This window comes from Xenopus laevis, chromosome 8L, assembly GCF_017654675.1.
Source record: "Xenopus laevis strain J_2021 chromosome 8L, Xenopus_laevis_v10.1, whole genome shotgun sequence".
NCBI lineage: Eukaryota > Metazoa > Chordata > Amphibia > Anura > Pipidae > Xenopus > Xenopus laevis.
In genome coordinates, this window is record NC_054385.1 from 43,267,826 (window position 1) to 43,292,834 (window position 25,009).

Below are 25,009 nucleotides of genomic sequence, written 5' to 3' on the forward strand. Positions count from 1 at the left end.
AGGCCAGTGGGCTGCAGCTAAGCCGGGGGAGGAGAGAGAGTACCCCCCACAGCACGGGTGGTTATTGCATGTGCGGTGCTGTTCAGTGGGGCAAGGGGCCAAATCTGCTTCAGATAGCAACCCCAGTCCAGTAGCAGTACCAATCAAGGTATTCCACTAAAGACTATATACAGGAACCGGGAGGCAGCTATGTTGTATCACCATAAGATTCTTTTGGCAAGTCACCTCCCTAATTCCTTAGCATCACGACAAGGATTGCCTGTTTTTTGCTGTAAATTTAGGAAAAGACTGGCAGTCATTAGTCATCAGGTAGCACATGAACTAACCCTAGGATGACTTCACCGTAATTATCAGTCAGGTCAATTCCTGACTGGGCATTTTCCCTGTGGGGGAAAAACTTCACCTTCCAATAATATGGTAGGGAAATATAAATTCATGATGCGAGTAAGGAAAGAGAGAGTCAATTTGAAATTGACGGAATCATAAAGGTGTGTTTGAGATTCTAAGTCTCTCATAAACAGTCTACTGCAAGAGGAATGTAATGCTCCTGAGAGAGAAAATTCCGAGCTAAAATGAAGTTGTAATATCCATTTCCAAAGGAACTGGTAGGCAAGTAGCCAGATCCCTTGGCAATACGAAGGCTCCGTATAGATAATCCGGAATCCAGACTGTAAAAATTACCACGTGCCAATAACTAAAGGCGGCAGCATCAGGGACCCGGCAGTTAAACGGTTAAAATGCTGTTAAGAGCAAATTATCTTCGTGTCAGCACTACAATGCAGGATTCTGAGAAGGGAGTACTGAGAAGTGATCTGTAAGACACTCAGGAAACAGCAGATGCATTGATTTATCTAGGTGTTACCTCCTTAGATACTTCTCAAAATATGGCCCGCATTTGGTTCTGTCTGTTGCTGTGGGAAGAACCTGTGCATCAAAAACTGCTCAAGCAGACCCCCGTTCAAAGACATCTGTCATTTTCAGTCCTAGGGCAATGGTTATGTGGAGAAGAACTTGCGTAAATCATTGCTCAATTTACAGGCGAACTACCCTCCTGGCCCAACCTAGATCCAGATTTCCAGGATCGGCTAAGCGTCAAAATTGTTGTGGCCAAGGTGCATTCAAGTACTCAGAGAACAAGACTACTTCACGACGGGGCATCTCCTTCAAAATCGGGGGAACAGATATGGGGCAAGTTACTTCCATAACAACCGACCATCTAGAAGATCGAAGCCTTCATTCCTTGGTTGCATGAGTCAACAAAGGGTGACAGAAGGATAACTCCTAGACGTCACATCCCTAAACCCCACCCCTCCCGGAAATTCATTTACCAGGAGGGCCATCGCACCCCGCCTCCCCCTCTTTAAACTTATTGCCAGGATGGAGCAGTCTAGAACTATTGTACAGGTACCACAGCCGAAGAAATCTGGTGGTGTAACACCAACGCTTCATAGTTCCCAACTGTGGTTCGGCTTCAAACAATTGAACAAGCTCATGCGTTCCAAAATGGAAACCCTACAATAACTGATTCAATGCAACTAATGATGTCAGTAGACATCCAGAGGGATATTCGATTTTCCTCGCGAATCGCCACTACCGGTTGGTAGCACTACAGTTTTGACTCTCTTCTTATTCTGATGGCAAGATCTGCAGAAACCTTGCGACTGCAGGGGAGTTCTGTCACCCACACCTGGACGATCTTTATTCAAGACCAGGTCGGAAGACAAGGCCAGGAAGGCTCGGTATCCGAACCATGCTCAGGAAGTCCAGTGGGCTATCAAGCGGTAAAGAATCCAACTTACAACCCAGCTCCCAGATACCATGTCCACAACACATTTACACAGTCGCTATGTTTCCCATGGGACAAACAGGACAGGGTCAGACGTCAAATCGTTTTCACTGTTTTTTCCATTCAGAGACCAACAAGTCTCTTCGTAATGAGAGAGCTGGGGCCAATGGTCTTGACCAGAGAAGCGGTTCCATTCGCATAGATACACTTGCGTCCTCTTCAGACAAAATGAATCACCATGAAAAAGGGGATCCTCTGTCCAGAATCATCAACCTGTTTCTACTAGAACGGCTCTCCAGTAATGGTTACAGCCAAACAACCTAACCATAGGGCAGTCTTCAAATGGACTGTGATACCCACATGTGCCAGTCTGCAAGACCGGAATTGCAATATAGAACAACCTGTCCGCGCAGGTATCCAGAAGAGCTCATGCTGACAATCAATACCTTGCCGTTACGAGCTGTACAACTAGCACTAAACATATGGGCACATCGGTTACAAACAAAACTGGTGTATGTCTGCAGCAAAGACGTCACCATTGTAGTCTACATCAATTCACAAGCAGAAACGGGCAGCAGAGAAGCACTAGCAGCAGTGGACAAAGCCTGAGCTTGGGTGGAAGGAAGCTTGTAAGACTATCAGCTATACACATGCTACGAATGCCCCGACATTGTAGCAAACTTCCTCAGACGAAACCAGGTATATCCAAGTGAAGCGGAGCTTTAACCAGAAGCATTCTCGGAACCTGCGAATCGCTGGGGACAGTCTCAGATATATCTACCGGGTTTCAATGCCAACAGACGACTTCCAGGATTCTCACTGGCTGCCTAGATACATTGGCATCTAGATTGGTTGCCATGACACTTCGAGGGGGAGTTTGATCCAACGCAATCCTCCCTCTTCTCACTATACTACCTCGGGTCCGCTAGAAAATCAGACCGTTATCTCCACGGCATTAGTAGTAGTTCTGTACAGGCTCCAGACACAACGTGTTGCGGATTGCAGTACGGGCATAGGTACAACCTATCTGACGAGAGGGCAGCACTGAATTTCCTGTGGCAAGGTCCAATGTACCTCACTCCGGGTCTATTCGCCTTGACGGGATGTCTGCGTACAGCTGGTGAAGACAAGGGCAAGCAGAAGAATTCATATATGCAATACTCATGGCACTCAAATCTACTTCTCGAGATCCTATTACAAGATGTAGCACTTAACTGATGTGAAGAGGCTGACTTGTCCTTCCTGGAACTCCACATTCCATGGGTATCATTATTTTTGCAGCGGAGTTTACAGCTAGCTCTCTAAGGTTACAGGTATCTGTCTCACCAGCCTCTGTTAGCGGTGACAGATGCATTGTGCATTTCTGCAAGGAGTAGCACATGTAGCTCCGTCCTTTTTTTTTTCGCCCACCTGTCAAAGGTTAGGATCTTATCTCGTACCTAAGTCTTACTGGACCCAGCATTTGAATATCGGAACTCAATCTTTGTAAATGGCTCATCTGCAAGGTGGCATTTTTGTTGACATTTCATCAACCAGGAGAGTGTCTGAGCTGAGGGCACCGTTCCATAATCCAGCTTCTCTGGTTCACAAAGATAGAGCAATAGTACGTACAGTTCCTTCATTCTTCCTTCTCATATTAATCAGGAGATTTTAGTGCCATCGCTGCGCCCAACTTCTACAAACAGCGAAATCCGAGCACTCCGCGGATAGAGGAAACGGTTACGTTCTTCCGCAATTCACACTCTCTCTTCTTACCAGCGGGACCTCGCAGAGGTCAGGCAACTTCCATGATTCCTTTGCCAAGTACATCCGATTATCGCTTATCAGACATATTTTCTAACTAAGGTCTCTACTAGAAGGTATCCGAGCCCTTTTAAGCAGTGGGATCTTCTTGGGCGTGATACATTCTGACCCACTGGGCCACAGCTACAAGGCAGCTGCCTGGTTGTAGATACCTGCAAGATTACAGACTCAACACTCCCTCCTGAGCCCAGGCTTCCCTCGGTCAAGAGTGTTACAGTCTACCTTTCACTATTGGGTCTATTTAAGCTCGTTCCCACCCTGCGGTTCTGGGACTGCTTTGTTAAGTCCCCATCGTCCCTGTGTCCCCCTAAGACGACAGAGAAAACAGGATTTTTGATACTCACCGTTAAATCCTTTTCTCTGTAGTCAAAAGGGGGACACAGGGCTTCCCGCCCATTAGAACGAGCTTAACCATTGTTCGTTCCAGGATAGTTCCTGGTTTACCTCGGCTTATGGTTACTGTTCTTATTGTTCTGGTTGCAAAGTCTTTGGGACAAACTGAAGGCTAGAGCACAGTGTGCGGGGTTAAGCCCAATAGGGCACGCCCCCTTTAATTTTTATTTAAGTGTCCTGCCTCCTGGAGGATGGAGCTTAACCCCATCGTCCCTGTGTCCCCCTTTTGACTACAGAGAAAAGGATTTAACGGTGAGTATCAAAAATCCTGTTTTCCTCTCTATTGCCTAGGGCAGGGATCCCCAACCTTTACAACTCGTGAGCAACATTCACAAGTAAAAGGAGTTGGGGAGCAACACTAGCAGGAAAAATGTTCATGGGGTGCCAAATAAGGGCTGTGATTGGCCATTTGGTAGCCCCTAAGTGGAATGTCAACCTACATCAAGGCTCTGTTTGACAGTGCACCTGGTTTTTCTACAACTAAAACTTGCCTTCAAGCCTGGAATTCAAAAATAAGCACCTGCTTTGAGGCCACTGGGAGCAACATCCAAGGGGTTGGAGAGCAACATGTTGCTCGCGAGCTACTGGTTGGGGATCACTGGCCTAGGGTAATGTTATTCTAATAATCTTGAGAGCACCTCAAGACATTTTTTTGGAGTGTGAAAGGCAAATTTAAATCTTACATTTTTTTGGATGGTCTTATTTCTTATCTGAACTGGCCACAACTTTTTCTTTCCCTTAGCTATATAAATTAAGTATAATACAATATCAATAATGTGATGCTTATGTAATCCACAGTGTTATCACCAGAGCTTTTGGCACTCCATGGTATATGTCCAACAGATACCACCTCCAACACCTGTAGAGACATACCAAGGCTTTCCAGAACCTGTTTCTGTAGTTGATCAGTCTCCGCCTCCAGTCTACAATGAGAGCAGACCTATTGCACTGGAAACAGGAGGTAATAAAGGCAATACACAGAGACAAAAATATAGTAGGAAGAGACTATAAAAAGAAAAATCCTTTCAGGCGGTAGTAGAAGATGGTTCTATAATGTATAAGCGAATAAAAACAGGAGCAGAAGTCTAGAGAAGGAATGCAGGGGGGACACAAACAGTTTCTGTAAATTTAAAAAAAAGAATGAAGGAAAAGTAAAGGTAGAAAAATTCAGGAAAAGAACACACAGAAAAGAATAGTGGGGAAAATCAGAGCCTTCAGTAACCCCAATTTTAAACCACAAATGCTAAAAAATAACCTAAGGGGTGTCATTGAGAATTTCTTAATATTATGTAAAGAACTTTTTTTATTTTTTTTTTCCCCCCCAAGGTCCTTTTACAAATGTGGATCCATTGCCTCCTCCTCATGGGACAGTATATTATCCATTAATGACTGATCCTTATAACCAGTCACCCTTACAGGGTTTTGATTCTTGTGTACCGATTGTGCCCACTTATCACTACGTTGGACCGTGGCACCCGATTAGTCCAACATACAGCAGTTCACCTCGTCTGCATAATGCTGTAAATGCTGGACATATTCACCAAGTCAGCTACATAACTCCAACATCGCCAGCCCATTTTGTGCCGCAAACAATATGAAGAGGACCTTGTGGTTTTTTATGGTATGTTGCCTTTTTCATGAATATATAATTTTTTATGTGTAGGTTCTTCATGGCCATGTAAATAAAAACATGGGTGATAGTTGGGATTGTGTTTCCGGGTGCAACAGTGATAAAAAGTGTTTGCCTGTTTTCTTATGAGAAATGGTGGCCAGGCAGCCTGAGGCAACGCCAATGTCAACTTGGTAAACTATAAATAAAAGCACAAACTCCTCACATCAGTGTCCAGTTAAGAAGTTACAAAGACGAATGAACTTAAAATACTGGGGTTAAAACTCACTGTTCAAGAACGTTTGGGAACCATTGGCTATTACCAGTTAATTGAAAATAAGTCACAATAATGGGAACAATCTGGTTAAACTAATAACACAATCAATTGACTTCTAGTCAACACGGAGTGCATTTGAAGATTTTCTTGTGTTGGATCAAAAAAGTATGGCATCTTTCTACAGGGACCAGGCTCCATATATTTTACAATTCTGGGTTACATACATGTAACGAATAGATAAAGTCCCATTTATTTTCTGTAAATGCCAAAATTATGGCATAGATAACTCCAACCCCCAACTGTCATTGCTTTTTTTTATTTTTTTTAAACATTCTTACCCCCATTACACACTGATATATATTTTTTTCTCTTTCCAAATTGCTACATACACTTGTGTGCCAAATACTGTCCTATGAAACAATATTTGAACCAGAATGCAGAAATAAAATAGTTGAATGCCTTTACAATGTTCTCTTTTAAAACTTGTGGAACAAACCTATAATAATTTTTGCATATCTTATCTTCTACATGCCTCAGGCTTCATTACTGTAATCTAGTGAATTCATAACTACCGTTGAACCTAATTTTCCTTTCTTTGTGTATAGCAGTGCATTCATTTGTGCATTAAACTCACTTTAATGAAAATCCATGTGGCTTTGGTTATTCTGAGATGCATTCTATAATTTTGCATGTTTAAAATCTGTCCCCAAATTAAATTGCCCCTAGTCTGTCTTTCAGTTTCTGTATTTGTGACACAATTCCTGATACTTTTGCCTTCCTTTAAGAGCAGTTTTTAACACAGGAGTATCTTGCAGAAATGCACCAACAAGTATATGGTTTTGTACCTTTTTAAATGTATTTTAAATTCATATTTGTTTAATATTTTAATTCAGTACTTTCTGGCCCATGTAGATAAGGGGATTCTTTTCTCTGCCTTGTCTTGTTTTTAATAGATGGTGTCTAATAGCTTCACAAATTCACAAACAACTGTAAAAGCAAATAGATTGACAAGGACAATGAGAATAGAATTTATGGAGAACCTGTCCTAAGAAACAGCACCAAGTTTTTTTTTTTATTATTTTTAAGCTGCCTACACCTAAAGTGCCCTATATCTATTTGTGAACTTTGAGAAATACATGTTCCAGCACCTTGCATTTAGCTATAGTTTAACTTTGCTTCATTGTGGTCAGAGAGCCTGCCTGTGAAATGCAGGTATTTTAATCTTTATACTGAGTAACACCCACTCATTTTTGAAATCAGAAAAAAACTGCAGGGTGACGTATGTGATCACATTTCAGTTTACCATTTAATCCATCAAAGAACAAAGCCAAGTCTGTCACTTACTGTCACTTTTTACTTCTCAAATCTGATAAGTTTCATTATTTCAACGTTGCTGTGTATATGCAAGTTTAAACTTCACTATTTTCTTTCCTTAGGTTTCTGCTACATTCTAGATAGCGAAATCTTTGGACAAAATGTTGCTGCATCAGTGATTTCACAGAAGGTTCTGACAGCGATGGAACAGAACACTTATATGGTGGTGAGGTGCTGGGAAGGCATATTAGTTTTTACCGTGAAGAGTCAATGCTTGTTTCTTAATTTTGGTGGAATTGGATTTTCTGTTCGTTTTGTGGGACTGGCCATTATCATATAACTTTTTAAGCATGTTATGCACTTGTGAAAGGCTTTCTGCACTACCTTCTGAAGCTACTGTGTCCATAGACTACCTCTGACTACATCTACCTCCCAAATGGCTGTCAACATGTGAAGTGGTTGATCCAGATATTCATCATGCCAATCTTCCATTTGTTTGCCATGATATTCATCTGTGTTCATCTATGGCCTTGTAATTAAAAAAAACACTAAGCTGTTTTGACTTCAAATATTTAGCCTAAAGAGGGTGGTGATCTTCTCTAATGGTTTGCTCTTTGTACTTCTGTAGTATTTTATGCCCTTTTGTGTTTTAACTTGAAAGTGATACCTGTGCCAACATATATCCAAGTCAAAAACTGTCATTGCAGGTTACTTTGTTCATCTGACATTGCCAGCGTGCAAGTCTGTACATTGGCAACATATTTATGTGTTGGCGCTGTTTCCTAATTCTTATAATTGTTTGCTCTGTCTGAAATATTTATTTTCTGAGCAGTGAACTTTATTCCTTGTTTAACGAAAAGTAAATTATGTGAACATAACTTATTCTGTGCAGGGAACATTCCCTCTTCGTTTTCATTTATATTCAAGTGCACAGGAGCTGCCATGCTGTGTGCTCCAACAAGGGAAAGCCATAACCTATCTACCCCTGTGTTGCCATTGCCAAATGCTTGGTAACCAGCAAAATGCCAGCTACCACTTGTTTATAAACAAAGCACGAAGAGGAAAAATGTTTTGGTTTTTTTTTTGTTCATGATGTGCTTTGAATACTTTACTGTTTATGTATGGCCAGATTAATACTACTACTAGCGGTATTTTTCCTTCTAACACCTTTGACTGGTCAAAGGGTCACATACTATGTAAGTGGAGTAATTTATGCCTGTAAAGTGCATTGATTGTTTCCCTTTAAGATATCTCTTCTAAGAAATTTATCTGCCTGGTTTCTGGAATGTGCTTGTGAAACCCCAACAGTCTTAAGTTTTCTGGGTACACTCACAATAGCATAGGTGGATCATTAAGCGGGTGGGTCATTAGTGAAGATTCCACTGTATCCATCAGTGCTGCTGTGAAGGTATCTGGAGGCATTGCAGTGCTGAGGCATCATGACGATAGATTTAAGTGGTCTGACGTACGTTGGATCAGTTGATGGTACATTTTAAATATTTTTCTTCACCCCAGGCTTTAAATATGAAACTGGCAAATAACACATTTGGTAATATGAGAAATACTATGGCCGATCTACTTTAACTGCAACCTTGTAACTTTCAAGCAGGGCTTGAAATGTTTTACAGAAGAGCTGTGCCATAGAAGCCATCTTTTAACTTGATCATTCATAGCCATAGCTAGAACACCATGCAACTTCAGATGAACCAATAAAAAGGGAATGAGAAAGGAACACCATATTACATTCTTATCTGCTTCAGACTGGGCAACTTTCCCACTTTAATTTGTCTTAAGTTGTTTTGTAAGTGTTTACATGTACTGTTATTTATGTTCTTGTACAGTCTTTCCTTTGTTGTACGCCGCTCTTTCATTTAGAAATATGTAAGCCATTTTTGCACAATAGGTGATTTGAATTGGTGTTTACTTTTTCACTGGCACATAATAAAAAGCATAAATCTAGTGCGTGTGTGAAATCGTCTCTTCGCTATTAGATTCTAACATTATACCTTCAGAAAAGGAGAAATATTTGTTAAAAACTGAATAAAATATGCGGATTCAACATGATACTGAGATGGACTGGGGAGAAGGGTCAGTATTAGAGTGATGTACTAAATTTGCCATAAATTCAAAAGCGAGAAAAGCTTTTGTCTGTTTGTCTAAACGCTGCCATGTAACCCAAAAAAACCTTTCTTTTGATGTTATACATTTCTTAAATAGTGTTATCTGCTGTCCCTACAGTTATTGATAACCTGCCAAGTGGTCTGTCCCTAACAGATTATAGATGAGCAACTTCTGCTTGTAAATTGATTTCATTCTGCCTCATGGGTCTGTGCCCAAGGGAGCAAAATATACCAATGCTAAACTCAAAAAAAAAAAAATTGGAAGACCATTTTCTTTGCCTTTGAAGACCACCCCTGTGTGTTTATTGCCACAGAAGCTGAAAATTGTTTCACACTACTCCAAATTTAGTAAATCATTTGACAGCAGTTTCCCCATTAATCTTGGTCTTTGCTGGCCGAATAATTAAATAGCCTTAATAGAAATACATGTAGAAAAGTTCAGAGTGATATTGTGAGCCCTTTTGCAATAAGTATTATAATCATTTACTTTTTTGGATTAGATTTCATATTATTATTTGTTTTTACATGAATATCATAAAATGTAATCTAAGCACCCACTGGTTTTTGGCTCGGCATAGTTGAACAAATCGATAAATGCTTTTCCCCCCTGAAGCAGGAGGTTTCTCATTAAGCTTATGTGACTGGTTCCATTGCTCTGTGTGACAGGGGATATAGAACTGATCACATCAATAAACATCAAGAGATGGTAATTTGTCATTGTGCCTGCCCATTGTTTGGGCTGAGCTAAGGTTACATTTCATGTAATTTACAAAATAACTACTAATCTCATAACCTTTTTATTATGTAAATTGCAAAAGTGCTTATTAAAGAGACTATAATATGGCTGAAATTCCATAATCCTCTGTAGCATTGTCATTTAAAGGAACAGTGACACCAACAAATGAGTGTTTTAAAGTAATGAAAATATCATATACTGTTGCCCTGCACTAGTAAAAGTGGCGTTTGCTTCAAAAACACTACTATAGTTCATATAAACAAGCTGCTGTGTAGCAATGGTGGAAACTGAAAAGAGGCTATATGGCACAGGTTAAATAGTGGATAACCGATAACAAGATTTATGTTATACAGAGCTTATCTGCTGTGGAACCAGCGTCTTTTCTCCTTTGAATGGCTGCCCCCATTGCTACACAGCAGCTTAGTTATATAAACAATAAGTGTTTCTGAAGCAAACACACCAGTTTTACCAGTGCAGGGCAACACTGCATTATATTTTTATTACTTCAAACACTTTTTTTTTAATGTTACTGTTCCTTTAAGTAGAACTGTCCTTAACATGAAATGGCCAACTGGATATTTAAAGATTCTGATGGATAAAATCAGCCCAGCTGGTGCCTGCACCTAAGCAGACCTGTGCCCGTACTTAAACTGCAATAAACCTTTGCAAAAGTGATATTTATATGAATTATTCCCTCAAAATCTAGTAAAGGATTGTTTGAAAGAAAAAAAGGCAGTTTGGGTTCTACTGAATAAACAATAAATTGTAATCACATGGATACTAAACATATTCCTGTTTAAAACTAATAGCAACAGACCGCTCCAATCCACATATGACATTTTAATTGTGTGCTCCCTTAAAGGCCATGTAAAGGTAAAAAAATAAAATCCCATTTTTACTTTCTTTAACGAAAAAGAACTCTATTTCCAATATACTTTAATTAAAAAATTTGTACCGTTTTTATAAGAAACCTGACTGGTTGCAATGAAATAATCCCTTCATTTACTATTGTGGATAGGAATTGTCAGACGGTCCCTAACTGCTCTGCAGGGAAACAATCATACTTATGAACAGCAGGAGGAGCCCCTTCCTTACTTCCCAAGCAGCTTTGTTTGTTTCCCTGTAGAGCAGTCTGTGACTGTGTAAAGATTTGTATTGGATTTTGCTTTTGCATTTACATCCCCTTTACTGTTTCCAGCTTCAGGGACAAAGATCATGGAGCCAGATTTAAACCGATAAACTGGAACAACATTGGCCAACATTGAAAGCATAAATCATTTGTTTGATTAGGGTTGTGGTGCAGTAAGTTTGTTTAGTTTAGAAAATACAGCATTTCTAGCCTTATTCTATTTTAGACTTCCCTTTTAATGGCAAGATTTTTTTTCCCTCATGACTGATGCTTCCGTTTTATAATAATGGCAAGCATGTTCTCTTTCCAGTTAAATGACGAATCTGATCCGTTTTATGTATTCATAAATCTTTATTGGCAACTGTCATGTTTACATATTGTATGAAAGAATAGAAATCTTAATTTCAGTAAGCATACATTTGAAAAAAAGCTTTTATTCAGTACCGTAGTTTAGTGTACAATTTAATTACAAAAGACATGGAAATAAATACATGTTGTTTTTTTTTTTATTTACAAAGTTTCTCTGCAGTATAGATATCTGTTCTGTGGTACATAACCCAAAGTGCACTCTTAAGTGAATTCTATTTTGCGTTTTTGAAATGGACATTCAGAATGTTCTGTTACCCGTGTGTGCTGGATGATCTGCAAGGCATTGTAATATATTGCTCCCCTCTCCCGGGACAGAAAGGGTTAAGCTCTCACACTAGACATTGCTTGGAACTTTTTTTTTTTTTTTAAGTGCAGGCAAAATGCCATTTGGCTGCATATTGCTGCAAATCTCCAAAGAATAAAAAAATAAAGCAATCCATTTACTCAAATGCATCTATAGCTCTCCTAAGAAAAAAAAACTAAACAGATTACAGGTTTTCATTTACAAAGACGGAGGCCTGTGGCATTAAGCATGCTTGTTTGCAGATATCTTATTGCGTTGTACAAACTGAGGGATTAAGCAAAAAGGTACTTTGTCGTTGCTACTCAGCACAGTGTTTCATCAACGTACAATAAACCAACAGTCATACACAGAATCTGATTAATGAGACGCACATTTTACACAAAGTACAGGGAGGTCGCCTATTCATCTGTTACTAATGTGCAGAATGGTACTTGGCTCTTCGCAATACTGCTTTCATAACTCTTTCTCTTGTGCCAATGTCTTAAGCATGTTCCTTAAATATCAGAGTCCATTAAAATCAATTCCTTTAATTGTGAAATACAAATAATGTTCTGAATTCCCCTGTGTTCTATTAAACGAGGGATATGTGGTTGATACCAACAAAAAAAATTTGGTTTCAAATGGCTAGAAAAAAAATAAAATCCCTCCAGTTATTTACGGTACCTTTTTAAAGAGGCATCTTTTATAGGTTGAGTTTTACACAACAATTCTATGTAAACAGTCCAAATGCTGTAGGTTTAGGCTGGAAATAAGGAAGGGGTCATGGGAATTACCCTAGGCTGCTTTCCATAAGGGTTTGGGCCTATTGCAACATACTCTGGGAGAGAAGTCTGATCCTGTTCTTACTATTGGAAGGGTTCCATCTTAAATTTAGCCATGTATAATACAACCACAAATACCAGTACAGGTATAGGCTCGGTTATCTGGAAACCCGTTATCCAGAAAGCCCCAGGATAGCCATCTCCCATAGAATCTGTTTGAATAAAACCATTACAATTTTAAAAAATTGACCTTTTTCTCTCTTTATAATAAAACAGCACCTTGTACTTGATCCCAACAAAGATATAATCGGTCTTTATTGGAGCCAAAACAATCCCATTGGGTTTAATGTATACATTATTTTTTTAGCAGGCTGAAGGTACGAAGATCTAAATTATCGAAAGACGCCTTATTCAGAAAACCCTAAGCATTCTGGAAAAACGTTCCTATACCCGAATTTAATTGTACCCAATCCACTCGCTTCTGCTGCTCCATACACAATGTTGATAATGTGTATACTGTATCAAATGTTGTCTGCTGTAGCAATGGATTTATATTTTGTATAGTCTTCTTAAATGATTTTCAATATTGCACCCTGCAATAAGGTGAGGGAAGAAAATAAATATTGCACTGCCATCACCTCTGGTTCATAGACTCCACTTTTATCTCTTATTTTTGGAAAAGAGCCTCTCCAGAAGAACATTCCATTCAAAAGATAACCAACATGCTTTATTCATGTTTTAGTGTTCACATATATTTTTATATGCAAAGACTTTGTATAGATTGCAGCTGTAACTATCAATATTTTCCTTGTTAAGGAAAAGTAGGCCACTGGGCAGTGCTGTAAAAGAAATAGGTTTCCCCGTTAAGCTTATTAATCATTAGAAGAGCATGCAAAAAGAACACGGAGCGTCCTAATCACTTTTGCTGACTTGTAAAATAGATCTCCAGGTCTTGATGCGTTTCCAGAGAAAGTTTCCTGTTTTTAGAATAGACACCTTGAATTAAACTACATTTAGAAATAAGTAATGCGAGGCTTTACGTGCATATTTCCAAAATGCAGGACAGAAGGTCAGATGTTTCTCAAGTTAATGGCATTTTGAAGGCAAAAAAAGCAGTTTGAAGAAAATATTCTGATATATGCCAAATTGCTTAGTAGTCTGCCCAGTCATATTCAAACTAAGAGATTGCTGTGACCAAAGACATTTATGAGAGGCGCATTTAGCAAAGGTCGAATTTTGAATTCAAGTTAATTTTTTTTAAACTCAAATTTGAATATAAAATTTGATTGGGGGGTTATTTAATAAAAAATAGATATCTAAAACTCGAATGAATATTATCGAACAAACTAGAATCAAGTTTTTTCAAATGGGTCACTGGACCTCTCCCACTGACTTATACATGAACTCGGGAGGTTTTAGGTGGCGAATGATCAAATTCGTATTTTAAAAGGGACAAGGTTTGATAAAACTTGAAATTTAAATTAAAATTTGAATCATTTGGATTATTCACAATTCGAATGACCATAACAAAATCGTAAATTCGAATTCAAATTTTTAATTCAACCCTTAATAAATCTCCCCCTGAATCGGTGAAATGGAGCAGCATTTCAGATATGGACAACGAGAGACTCGGAGCTGCTGTTGTCCCTCAGGCCCTTTGTGTTTGTTATAGCCATCGTACATATTAGTGCTCTGACTCAGAAGGGTCAACAAATGACACAGATTAACTTTTATTACTGCCACTTTGTCTGTTTAACTTGCTTAGTCTCAGAGGATGCAATCATATCTTTTTCTTGGCATAATTTGTGTAAATGATGTTGAAAATAACTAGGAAATGTCGAGATTTCTGCCTCGGTAACTTTCTAAACCACACACTGTCCCCAAGTCACTTTAAGCCCCAGGGGTAGTAAACTCTAAGCAGAATGCTTGGGGCAGTAAAAATGGCATATAAGCTGTGCAAGAGACAAGAGCATGTAGCATGTTGTATATATCTGACTTAGGTGCAGCATTGTGCTTGAAATCTGCTTTTAAAGTGCATAGAGAATCCAGAAACTGTGATAGGACACAGGCATGCATTTACAAGCTCCTAGATATGCAGTAACCTAGATAAAATCTGCTGAAGCCGTCTGCCATTATTCAAGGTTGGGGTGTTTTTGTTTGTATGAGACAGTAAAGGACAACTTCCTGGCGTTTGCTATTCAAATAAATGGGAGATGCAGGGGCTCTTTTGAGCTTTTTGAAATATCCTGGCTGAAAAGTGTCCCGTGTCATGTTGGCCTTAGATTGACTTTACTACCGTAAACATCTTTACTGCCTTTCTTAATCTGTTACTGCATCCCTAATACTCTATAGCAGTGATCCCCAACCAGTAGCTCGTGAGCAACATGTTGCTCTCCAACCCCTTGTATGTTGCTCTCAGGGTCCTCAAAGAAGGGGCTTATTTTTGAATTTCAAGCTTGAAATGAAGTTTTAATTGCATAAAAACTAATTATAGTCCCAAGTAGAGCCTCTTGTAGGCTGCCAGTCCACATAGGGCTACCATATAGCCAATCATAGCCCTTATTTGGCACCCCAAGGGACTTTTTTCATGCTTTTGTTGCTCCCCAACTCTTTTTACATTTGAATGTGGCTCACGGGTTAAAAAGGTTGGGGACCCCTGCTCTATAGGGTGTGTTGCCTAGAGCACGCTTAGCGCTAACAGGCACACCTCTGATCAGAATTACTCATTGACCATTTCCCATACATTACTCTGACAAGTGGGTAATGGGTGGAGTGGGGATCATTCCAGCCATGTTTGTTTTGGGGAGTTTTGGTGATGCTTTGCCAGGGGTATTTATTTTGGTGATGCTATACCAGGGGTATTTATTTTGGCAATGCTATATCAGGGGTATTTATTTTGGCGGTGCTATACCAGGGTATTTATTTTGGTGATGCTATACCAGGGGTGTTTATTTTTGTGATGCTATACCAGGGTATTTATTTTGGTGATGCTATACCAGGGGTATTTATTTTGGTGATGCTATACCAGGGGTATTTATTTTGGTAATGCTATACCAGGGTATTTATTTTGGTGATGCTATACCAGGGGTGTTTATTTTGGTGATGCTATACCAGGGGTGTTTATTTTGGTGATGCTATACCAGGGGTGTTTATTTTGGTGATGCTATACCAGGGTATTTATTTTGGTGATGCTATACCAGGGTATTTATTTTGGTGATGCTATACCAGGGTATTTATTTTGGTGATGCTATACCAGGGGTATTTATTTTTGTGATGCTATACCTTGGTATTTATTTTGGTGATGCTATACCAGGGGTATTTATTTTTGTGATGCTATACCAGGGGTATTTATTTTGGTGATGCTACACCAGGGTATTTATTTTTGTGATGGTATACCTTGGTATTTATTTTGGTAATGCTACACCAGGGGTATTTATTTTGGTACCTCTCTGTGTTAAATTGCCTGACACCCAGATTCATTACTGCCACCCCATGCACAAGTTTAGTGAGATAGCTCTTTGATATGGATATTTACAGCCCCTTTTAATGTTATCACTTTGCAACATTCACAGCGGATCTGTATTTATGTGTAATGGTGGGAGAAACCTGATATTATGGAGATGAGGCACCTGTTGTAACACATAGCAACCCAAATGAAAGATCAATAGCTCAATGTAACAAAGTAGAAGGTATTTGAAATGTGTTAGCATTGTATATAAAAAGCCCAAGATGGCTTTGTTTTTTAGTTGCCAAGGTTTTGACACTGTAAACAAACATAACAGGGATATGTATTTTCTTTGATATGCCATATCAAATTATTCATCAGAACACAAACCTGCAGCTTGAGTTTTAACAGTGTGCACATCAATTTCTGTGTGTTGCTCTAATAAGGCACTGTGCCCTCGTTTTCCGCTCGTGAACTGGAGCAGGCAATGTAACCAAAATCTAGTTTCAGTAACATGTATATTAATTCATAACATCTACTGAATGAGGCTGAAAATGTAAGATAGTGTTTGCAGTAAATACATCATATAACACATCAATTACAAGATGTACTTTCAGTCTCTTGAGTGTTAAAAAGCAACAGACAGAGATTGTTCCAGTGCATGTTACTTAAAGGGCATGTAAAGGCAAAAAAATAAAATCCAATTTTTACTTTCTTTAATGTAAAAGAAACCTATCTCCAATATAGTTTAATTAAAAAATGTGTACAGTTTTTATAAGAAACCTGACAGTATGCAGTGAAATTCTCCCTTCAGTTACTGCTGTGGATAGGAATTGTCAGACGGTCCCTAACTGCTGAGCAGGGAAACAATCATACTTATGTACAGCAGGGGGAGCCATGCAGAACTCAAGCAGCTTTGTTTATGACGATCCCTAAGCAGCTCAGACCCCACTGAGCATGTGCACAGTCTTAGTCTTGCAAAGATGTTTAAAACAGTTACAAGATGGTGACCCACCTGTAGCCAACTTTGAAAGCATAAATTATTTGTTTGATTAGGCTTGTGGTGCAGCAAGTTCATGTTTATATTAAGTATACAAAATACAGCTTTTCTAGCCTTATTCTATTTTAGACTTTACATGCCTTTAATGCAGGGAGGGTCTATTGTTGCTTAGCAATGTGATGTCATGTTTGACCTGTAACCCTGTGTGATTTTCTTCTTCCTGTGTGTGTGTCTCTATGAAAACTTCCTGTTGCGCACATGTTATACTGAAGTGTTTATCTATAAAGCAACCAAGTTACTGTTCACACAGAGGTTGGTGTGTCTGTCCTCACAGAGAAGCTGCACATGCAGTTCACATCAGCTCTCTGCTAACATTGAGAAGGAACCATTTTAGGTTCTACCTGCAATTTGGTTTGACTTACACTAATTACTTTACTACCATAGTTTACAATTGGCAATTTCCAAAGTACAGGCTACTGAATATTTCCGCTAAAGGGTTAAAGCTGGGCAGATATACTGTATATACATTTTTTTTAACCGTTAAGCCTAGTATATGATAGAAATACAATGCCCCCCATTAGAGTATGACATGCTACTGTATCTGACAGCTCTAATGACTTGTGTAAAGTTGGCCTTAGGACAGAACCGTGTCAAGGAAAAAAATTAATTTCTATAGCAAAAGGACATTCATGTTAAGTATTGCTTTCATAGGAGATGTGCTAGGCGATTTAAAGATAGATTAAACACTTCCCATAATTCACAGGTGGTATCCTTTTTGGGAGTGTCGCTGCTACAGTATGTGTGCTGTTTGTAAATACATAGTCATGAAAACAGGGTTTTCTCCTAAATCCTAAGACTGTAGATACAGTATTAGCATGTGCTTCACTTATATATGTTGCAACTATAACGTATATACTTTACATTGAGGTGCTCTTAAATTTTTGTTTGAATATTCCCTTTTCCGTTGGTGAAACCAAATAACGCCCCTGGCCACAACTCCCTGTGCAGTGGGACAGCTGCTTATTCAAGCCATGCAAAGAAAGGCGTGTTGATTTTACAAATTTAACATAATTGCATAAATCACTTGTGGGTTTGTGCTTTGCTACCAGCTGCATGAATTATGGGTATGTAGCAGGAAAAAAGTTGAAGGCCCACCATCATAAACACAAAATCTACAGAAAAATATCCTACTATTGCCCCTCGATAAAAAAATGGATATAATGCTCAAATGGAACAGTTTAAATTGGGAAATACAGGCTGTTTCATGGTATGAATATCACAGACCCACTACAAACAAGATTAACTGTGCCACATCTATATGTTTGCATAGATTTATTGTGTACATAGCTTCTGAATTTTTGAGTTCATGAACTGCTCACTTGTTGCCCAGGAACCTATGCTGCTGCTGCCTGGGGTAAACTCGGGAAATAATGCAGACATTTTAAAGGGTTGGGGCTATGGTGTGTGTAATAGTTTACAAAGAGAGATTTTTTTCAAAGGGAATATCTTCTAAGTTTCTTTAAGGGGCAGATTCCGTAAGGGTTGAAGTGACTAACGCTACCAAAAAATTCGCCAGCGTGACATCATTTCGGACCTTTGGCAATTTCCTAATGGGCGCAGGCATCACTTCACTAGCGAAGGAGATAGACGCTAGTATGCTTCGCATTGTAACGCCAGGTGAATTTTCGCTCTGGCGAACAGATGTAACTCTGCAAATTCACTAAGATGCAGATTTTAGCTCATTCGCCAGCTCAGACCAGGTAACAGTATCGGAAATTCACCAGCCTTCGGCGCCCTGGACGCAACTTCGCACTTTAGTGAATTAGCTTTGTCCTATCGAATTTACGCCTGGCGAAGTGTTGCGATGGCTGTGAAGCCATCGCTGGCGAATTTTCACCGGTTAGGGAATTCACTCTAATGATATATGTGTGTTAAAGGCAGTTAAATGTTTATTGCTTTCAGCTAAACTTGAATTGCTTACACTAGGTATGGGCAACTGATATTGTTTTAGTGGGTATAGTTTGCCTTGTTTTCTTGGGAAATGTTCAATGATTAGTTCTTATAAAGAGGTGATTTACCTTTAAGCTAACTTTTAGTATGTTCTCAATGTTACTCTGTCCGATTCTTAGCCACTTTGCAACCGGTCTTCATTATTTTGTATAGTTTTTAATAATTTGCTCTCTTTTGACTCTTTCTGACTTTCAGATGGGGGCACTAACCCCAACAGGCAAAAAAAGATTGCTCTCGGAGGCTACCATTTTTATTACTTATCTCCCTATTCAGTTCTTCTCCTATTCATATTCATCCCTTGCTAGGGTAAATAAGACCTTTGCAACCAGATAACTGTTTAAATAACCAAACTGGAGAGCTGCTGAATGAAAAACTTGCAAAAAATAAAAACTGAAGACCATTTGAAATTGCCTCAGAATGTCCCTAATTACAGCCTACTGAAAGTTAATTTAAAGGTGAACCACCCCTTTAAAAACCGTTACAGTATGGCCTGTGTGTTATCAGTTTCAGCAGGTAAAGATTCTATTGGTGACCACAAGTTAGGATTAAGCTAAAACCAAGAGAAAAGAAGTAAAACCCACTTCCTATACGAGACAGCCTTGCCTGTCTTTCATAAATCCAATTTTACTTAATTGTTTTCGCACATTGTCAATCTGTGATTGCATCTACGTTGTGGTGCTAGCACTTTAAAAGAATTTCCTTAATGGTGTTCTTTTATATAATTCTAATTTAACAATTGTTTTATAGAACGAACTAGCACTCAGCACTTCTAATGTTTTTACAAGCAATTAATTAATGATTTAAGCACATAGACATCACCTTTTTTAACCCAGTAATCACTGGTACCATATTTAACCCATCGAATTATTGCGTTAAGCACTTGTTTAATTCCTAATTGGTTTGGGGTGTGGAAGGTAAGGGGGTTTTACTTCTTTTCTCTTGGTCTTAGCTTAAATTAAATAAGTAATACATACCTCCCTTCCATCGGGAAGTGATTTGTTTTAACTGGTAAGGTTCGTACAAACCAACTTTTTTCTAAGCACAATTTAGGATTAGTTAATGTAAGCATAAGAGACGACATGCTCCAGGGTCCTAATTCGAAATGCTGAAAAAAAGATTGCAGGAGTTTCTGCTTTTTTATGGATAGTTGCAGTAAATATTCGACATTCTTTGGACTTATAAATATATACAGTATAGAGATAGAGAGATCAAGATATATAGAATCTGTGATGTCAGAAAAGGTCCTATGAGTACTTTATTGTATTATAATGCAAAGGCCCTGCTAATGATGAATAGGATCATTTAAAAACTTGGCAATATCCTAGCACTCTGCTCCCGAAAGCAAACCAAAATCTGGTAAGAACTAGAGGATAACAGAACACACATTAATGGAAGTGACACACATCACATGGACATAAAGAAGACCCTACCTTTTTAATTATCTGTAAAAGGGAAGTGTAAAAATATCTGTCTGTTCTATGATACAGCAATTCTAGGTTTATACTTATAGTCTTGTTGTGACCTGCTCTTCCTGGCCATCTTTCCACTTATTGATAAAAAGGTCGCATGTCTCACCCCAAGAGTCAAAAACATCTTCTGTTGAGTCTATGAGCCTGGTATTTGAAGAGCAGAGGTTGGAAGCACAGTGTAAAGAGTTGGTACAAATAGGAGGATTCTCATTGCTTGGTCCAACAATGCTCCCATCATGACTCACCTCATTGAGGTTAGTTTCACTTACAGAGCGCTCTGTCTCCTGGCCAGTCTGGATATGTTGTAAGTCCTGCCACATAGCGTGAGGCTGGACTAGCCCATCTGAAATGGTGTACACTGGTTCAGACACTGGCTCTGTCACATGCCCGTTCATTTTGGAAAAGAGTAGACCTAGTCTTTTAAAGGACTCCTTTTTAGAACTTGAAAGCCTTTGAAGCTTGTTACCATTCCTGATAAATGAACGCTTGCTAATGCCGTTACTCTTGGGAGCATCCTCCACATTTTCAATCCCGGACATTGTCTTAATCAATGCCGACACGTTAAAATCCTTCTTTTTGTTAGTTACGCCGAAAGAAACACTTTTTGCCTTGGGTTGCTCTTCTGCTGCCTCATCTTTTTGAGACACCTCCGTGCTGCTGGTGGAGTAGCTTCTTCGCGGTGGCTTACGATTTCCTAAGAGATCGAGCACTTCATATCGAAAGCTGGAGATGTCCTGTTTCAGTTCCTAGAACAACAGAAAGAAGTATGTAACAGAGGCAAACCTATCACATATAATGTACCTCTTAGTAATGGTCTGACTGTACATCATTTCCATGGTATCCTTAACATATGATTTGCCACTGCACAATTTTATCATTAAATATAAAACCAAAGATTATCAAACACAAGTATGTTATACAGGGAGGCCCATTTATCAAAGGTCGAATTTCAAATTCATGCGAATTTACTCACTCTAATATTCAAATGGTTCAGACTCAAAAATGAGACTCATATTTACTCTAATATTCAAATGGTTCCGACTCAAAAATGAGAATCATATTCTATTCGTATTCAAATCATACAAGTCGAGTTTTTCTCCCGAAAAAAAAAAATGTCAGAAAATGACTCAACAGACCTCTGACTTTGTACATTAACTCAGCAGGTTTTAGGTGGCGAATATTCAAATTAGGACTGTTCCATGGTCACGGTGTGATAAATCTCACAAATTCGAGTGTAATGGTCTGTTCTATTGATATAAAAATGGATATAAACCAGTATTCTTATAATTGACTGATTTCAGCACATGTTGCTTATATGTCATCTTAATTGAATTATTCTGTTGCTAAAACTTTATTTATTAAGGGTCGAGTTGTGGTTTCCATAAAAATTTGAGTTTTCACAGTGTTTTTTTTTTGTACAGAACGAGGAGGCTTATATGCATGAAGAAGGTGATTTATGCTAAGAGGCATATTTATTAGAATTTGAGTTTTTTCTTTTATTCAAATAAACTCTAAATTCTACCAAACTCAAATGTTTGTTATTTATTACAAAATTAGAATCTAAAAAACAACTAAGATATAATTAATCCTTATTGGAAGCAAAACCAGCCTATTAGGTTCATTTAGGGGCAAATTTATTAAGGTTTGAGTTTTCGAGTTGTAATTTTTGGCCAAAACGCACATTTTCGTGTAAAAAAACTTGAATTGATCGAGTTTAAAAAAACTAGAATATTCAAGATTTATTATACCCCAACCCTGGAAATAGCTTGAATCCGAAAATACACCATCTAAAACCAGTTGAGGTCATGTAGGAGTCAATGCCAGAGGTCCCTTGAACCATTTGACAAGGTTAACAGGCTGCTAGATGTTAGGGGTTTTTTTTCGGATGGGTTTTGCCTGAAAACTGAAATGATTCAATCGATTTGAGGTTTTTTTCCCCGAAAACTCGATTACTTATAGTTTTCGGGTTGCAGGAACTCGCAGAATCGTCTTTTTCAGATTTGAGATACCATTTGAGTTTCTGGTTCATTCAAGGTAAAAAAAAAAAGACTAACATTCAACCTTTGATAAATCAGCTTTTATCATTATTTCATTTATTCAAACATGCTTAATTAGAGACAGAATTAGACAGCAGACATACTTCAAGGAAGATTATAAGTAATGTGGGCCACTTCACAGTACTTAAAGAGACCTTGGAATAAGAGAGGTGGTAATAATAAGCAAACTTAATAACGAAGTCCCCCTTGATTAAATAACCACACATCAGTATGAGATGTAGACTTTTAAAATAGGGTAACAGTCACCCTCCTCCCTGTTCACCTTTTACTTGCTTATACTGTACATGAAGGCCATACAACATTATTTTTAGTAACAACATTTAGTATGTTTTAGGGGCATATTTATTAAGGGTGGAATTTCAAATTGAAAAAAATTTGAAATTCGATTTCAAAAAGACCAACCGAAGTGAAGTGGAAGTTTTTTTTGGGTCGAAGAGGTCCGTATTCGGACCAGGTCTAATCGTACTATTGAAGGAATAGCGCATTCGATTGAATTCGATTCTAAGTTTTCCCCCCAAAAAGCTTTGATTTCTCAAAGTCCACCAATTGACTCCAAATAGGTACTCAGAGGTCCCCCATAAGCTGAAACAGCACTTTGCCAGTTTTTAGATGGCGAATGGTCGAAGTTTCAAAGAGAACGTACATGATAAATTTCAACGTTTTTTTTTCAAATTCAAATCGAATTCGGACTATTCCCTAGTCGAAGTACACAAAAAATAGCTTGAAATTCAAAGTTTTTAGCTTTGAAAATTCACCTCGACCTTTGATAAATCTGCCCCTAAATGTTTGGTGCTAAGTGCCATGCAAACTCCTCGTCCATGTACAGTACGTTTACGCTTTACTTGTCCAATTGCTCTGGGGCCCATTAGCATTAGTTACTACAGTGTATAAGACTCTCTGGTGGCTCCTGGTATGAGTGTCAACTAAATGGCACGCAAAGTAACTGTCTAGACCCCTGTTCTTGTCCTTGTACTGCAATATGAAGACCTAATTACCCCATATATTTTTCCGTGCCAATGCTTGACAACCAGCAAGTGATGAATAATACATATTGTATAAAACCACATGCCTCGTCATTTCCTCTAAATGTAGTAGCTTCCCGAGCAGCACTATAGATGGATCCATGGCCCACTTGATTGCATGCTAGCTATTCTATGATGTACAATCTCTATTTTTAAAACGCTTCCTTGGTGGTATTATGGGTCAGGTTGGTAGCACTTGAGCAATGTTCTGTTCAGTCTTTTTATTTATTTAAGGGGATAATTACATTTCATTAAATTCACATTACAAGGTTAAATCCGTTCTGAACTCCTTGAAAAGCTATGTTATCAAATAACCTTTGATTTCGTCTATTTTCTGAACTGGATTTTTATTTTATATAGGATACAGTTTGCATGCAATAAAAAAAGCAACGAGAACCAAATTAGTTCTCAGTGTACACAGCCTGGGAATAACTGTGAAATTCTACTTAAGTCACAGTCTCCTGAGAGCCACTCATACAATTTACACATACATATTTGTATCCCAAGGCTGTAAGAGGCTGCTGGAAGTGTTGAAATATGAGACGTACAGAAGCGAAGTCAAATCGCAATGGGAATTATCCGACAGCTCTTTTACTAGGTGTTGGGATACAATAATGTTCAATTTTGAAAATTCTGAATGAGCTTTGACAGTAATGAGTCATAAAATAATAGACAAGGGCAAAGATAACAAAAGAGCACAGCTGCTAATATAAGAAAAAAACACCAAAAATGCTAAGATTCCATGTTGGTTAGATGGTCTATCTGTATCAAAAGTTGTAAGAGAATTCTTCATATGACGTGGGTATTATTTCAAGGTCCTTAAATACAGATATGGCACCTGTTATCCAGAATGCTTGGGATCTGGGTTTTCTGGATAACATCTTTCTATACATACATACATACTCTACATAAACCTACTAGAAAATCATATAAACCTGAAATAAACCCAATGGGCTGGTTTTACTTTCAACAAGGATTAATTATATCTTAGTTGGGATCGAGTACAAGGTACTGTTTTATTATTACAGATAAAAAGGAAATATTTTTGAAAATGTTGGATTATTTGGATAATAATATTCACTGTGCCTTTTTAAACACGTGTGTGGGTATCTATGAAAGAAGAAAGAAGTGTGGGTATCTATGACCCATTTTTGATATAACTGTAACACTAATTTGGTTACTGTCTCTTTAAATCACCACTTACCCTTGGCAATCCAGGGGCCCTGAGTCCCTTTTGCATTGAAAAGTACTGGGAACTGGGAATTACAGCGCAGTGCCTCCACCTAGTGAACACTGAGGAAGACACCTCAGGGGGTTACACTAGGAATAATAAAACACACAGTTTGCAATTTGAACCAATATAAACTTTATATAAACAAAAAGTAAACACTTGGGCAACTAATAC

At 38.5% G+C, this 25,009-nt stretch overlaps 2 protein-coding genes across 3 annotated transcripts in view; one reads left to right on the forward strand and one right to left on the reverse strand.

Moving 5' to 3' along the window:
- Nucleotides 1–9,141, forward strand: part of alg13.L (ALG13 UDP-N-acetylglucosaminyltransferase subunit L homeolog) — a 54,774-nt gene extending 45,633 nt beyond the window's left edge. For both annotated transcript variants that reach the window (XM_041572747.1, XM_018229861.2), the window contains exons 24-26: nucleotides 4,781–4,943; nucleotides 5,309–5,603; nucleotides 7,305–9,141. In XM_041572747.1, coding sequence (XP_041428681.1) covers nucleotides 4,781–4,943; nucleotides 5,309–5,580 — 435 coding nt within the window. In that variant the 3' untranslated portion in view covers nucleotides 5,581–5,603; nucleotides 7,305–9,141. The remainder of the gene's footprint in view (nucleotides 1–4,780; nucleotides 4,944–5,308; nucleotides 5,604–7,304) is intronic.
- Nucleotides 9,142–19,191: 10,050 nt separating this feature from the next.
- Nucleotides 19,192–25,009, reverse strand: part of LOC108698404 (short transient receptor potential channel 5) — a 121,949-nt gene continuing 116,131 nt past the window's right edge. The window contains exon 11 of the mRNA XM_018229862.2: nucleotides 19,192–21,271. Within this exon, the coding sequence (XP_018085351.1) occupies nucleotides 20,561–21,271 (711 nt within the window). The 3' untranslated portion in view covers nucleotides 19,192–20,560. The remainder of the gene's footprint in view (nucleotides 21,272–25,009) is intronic.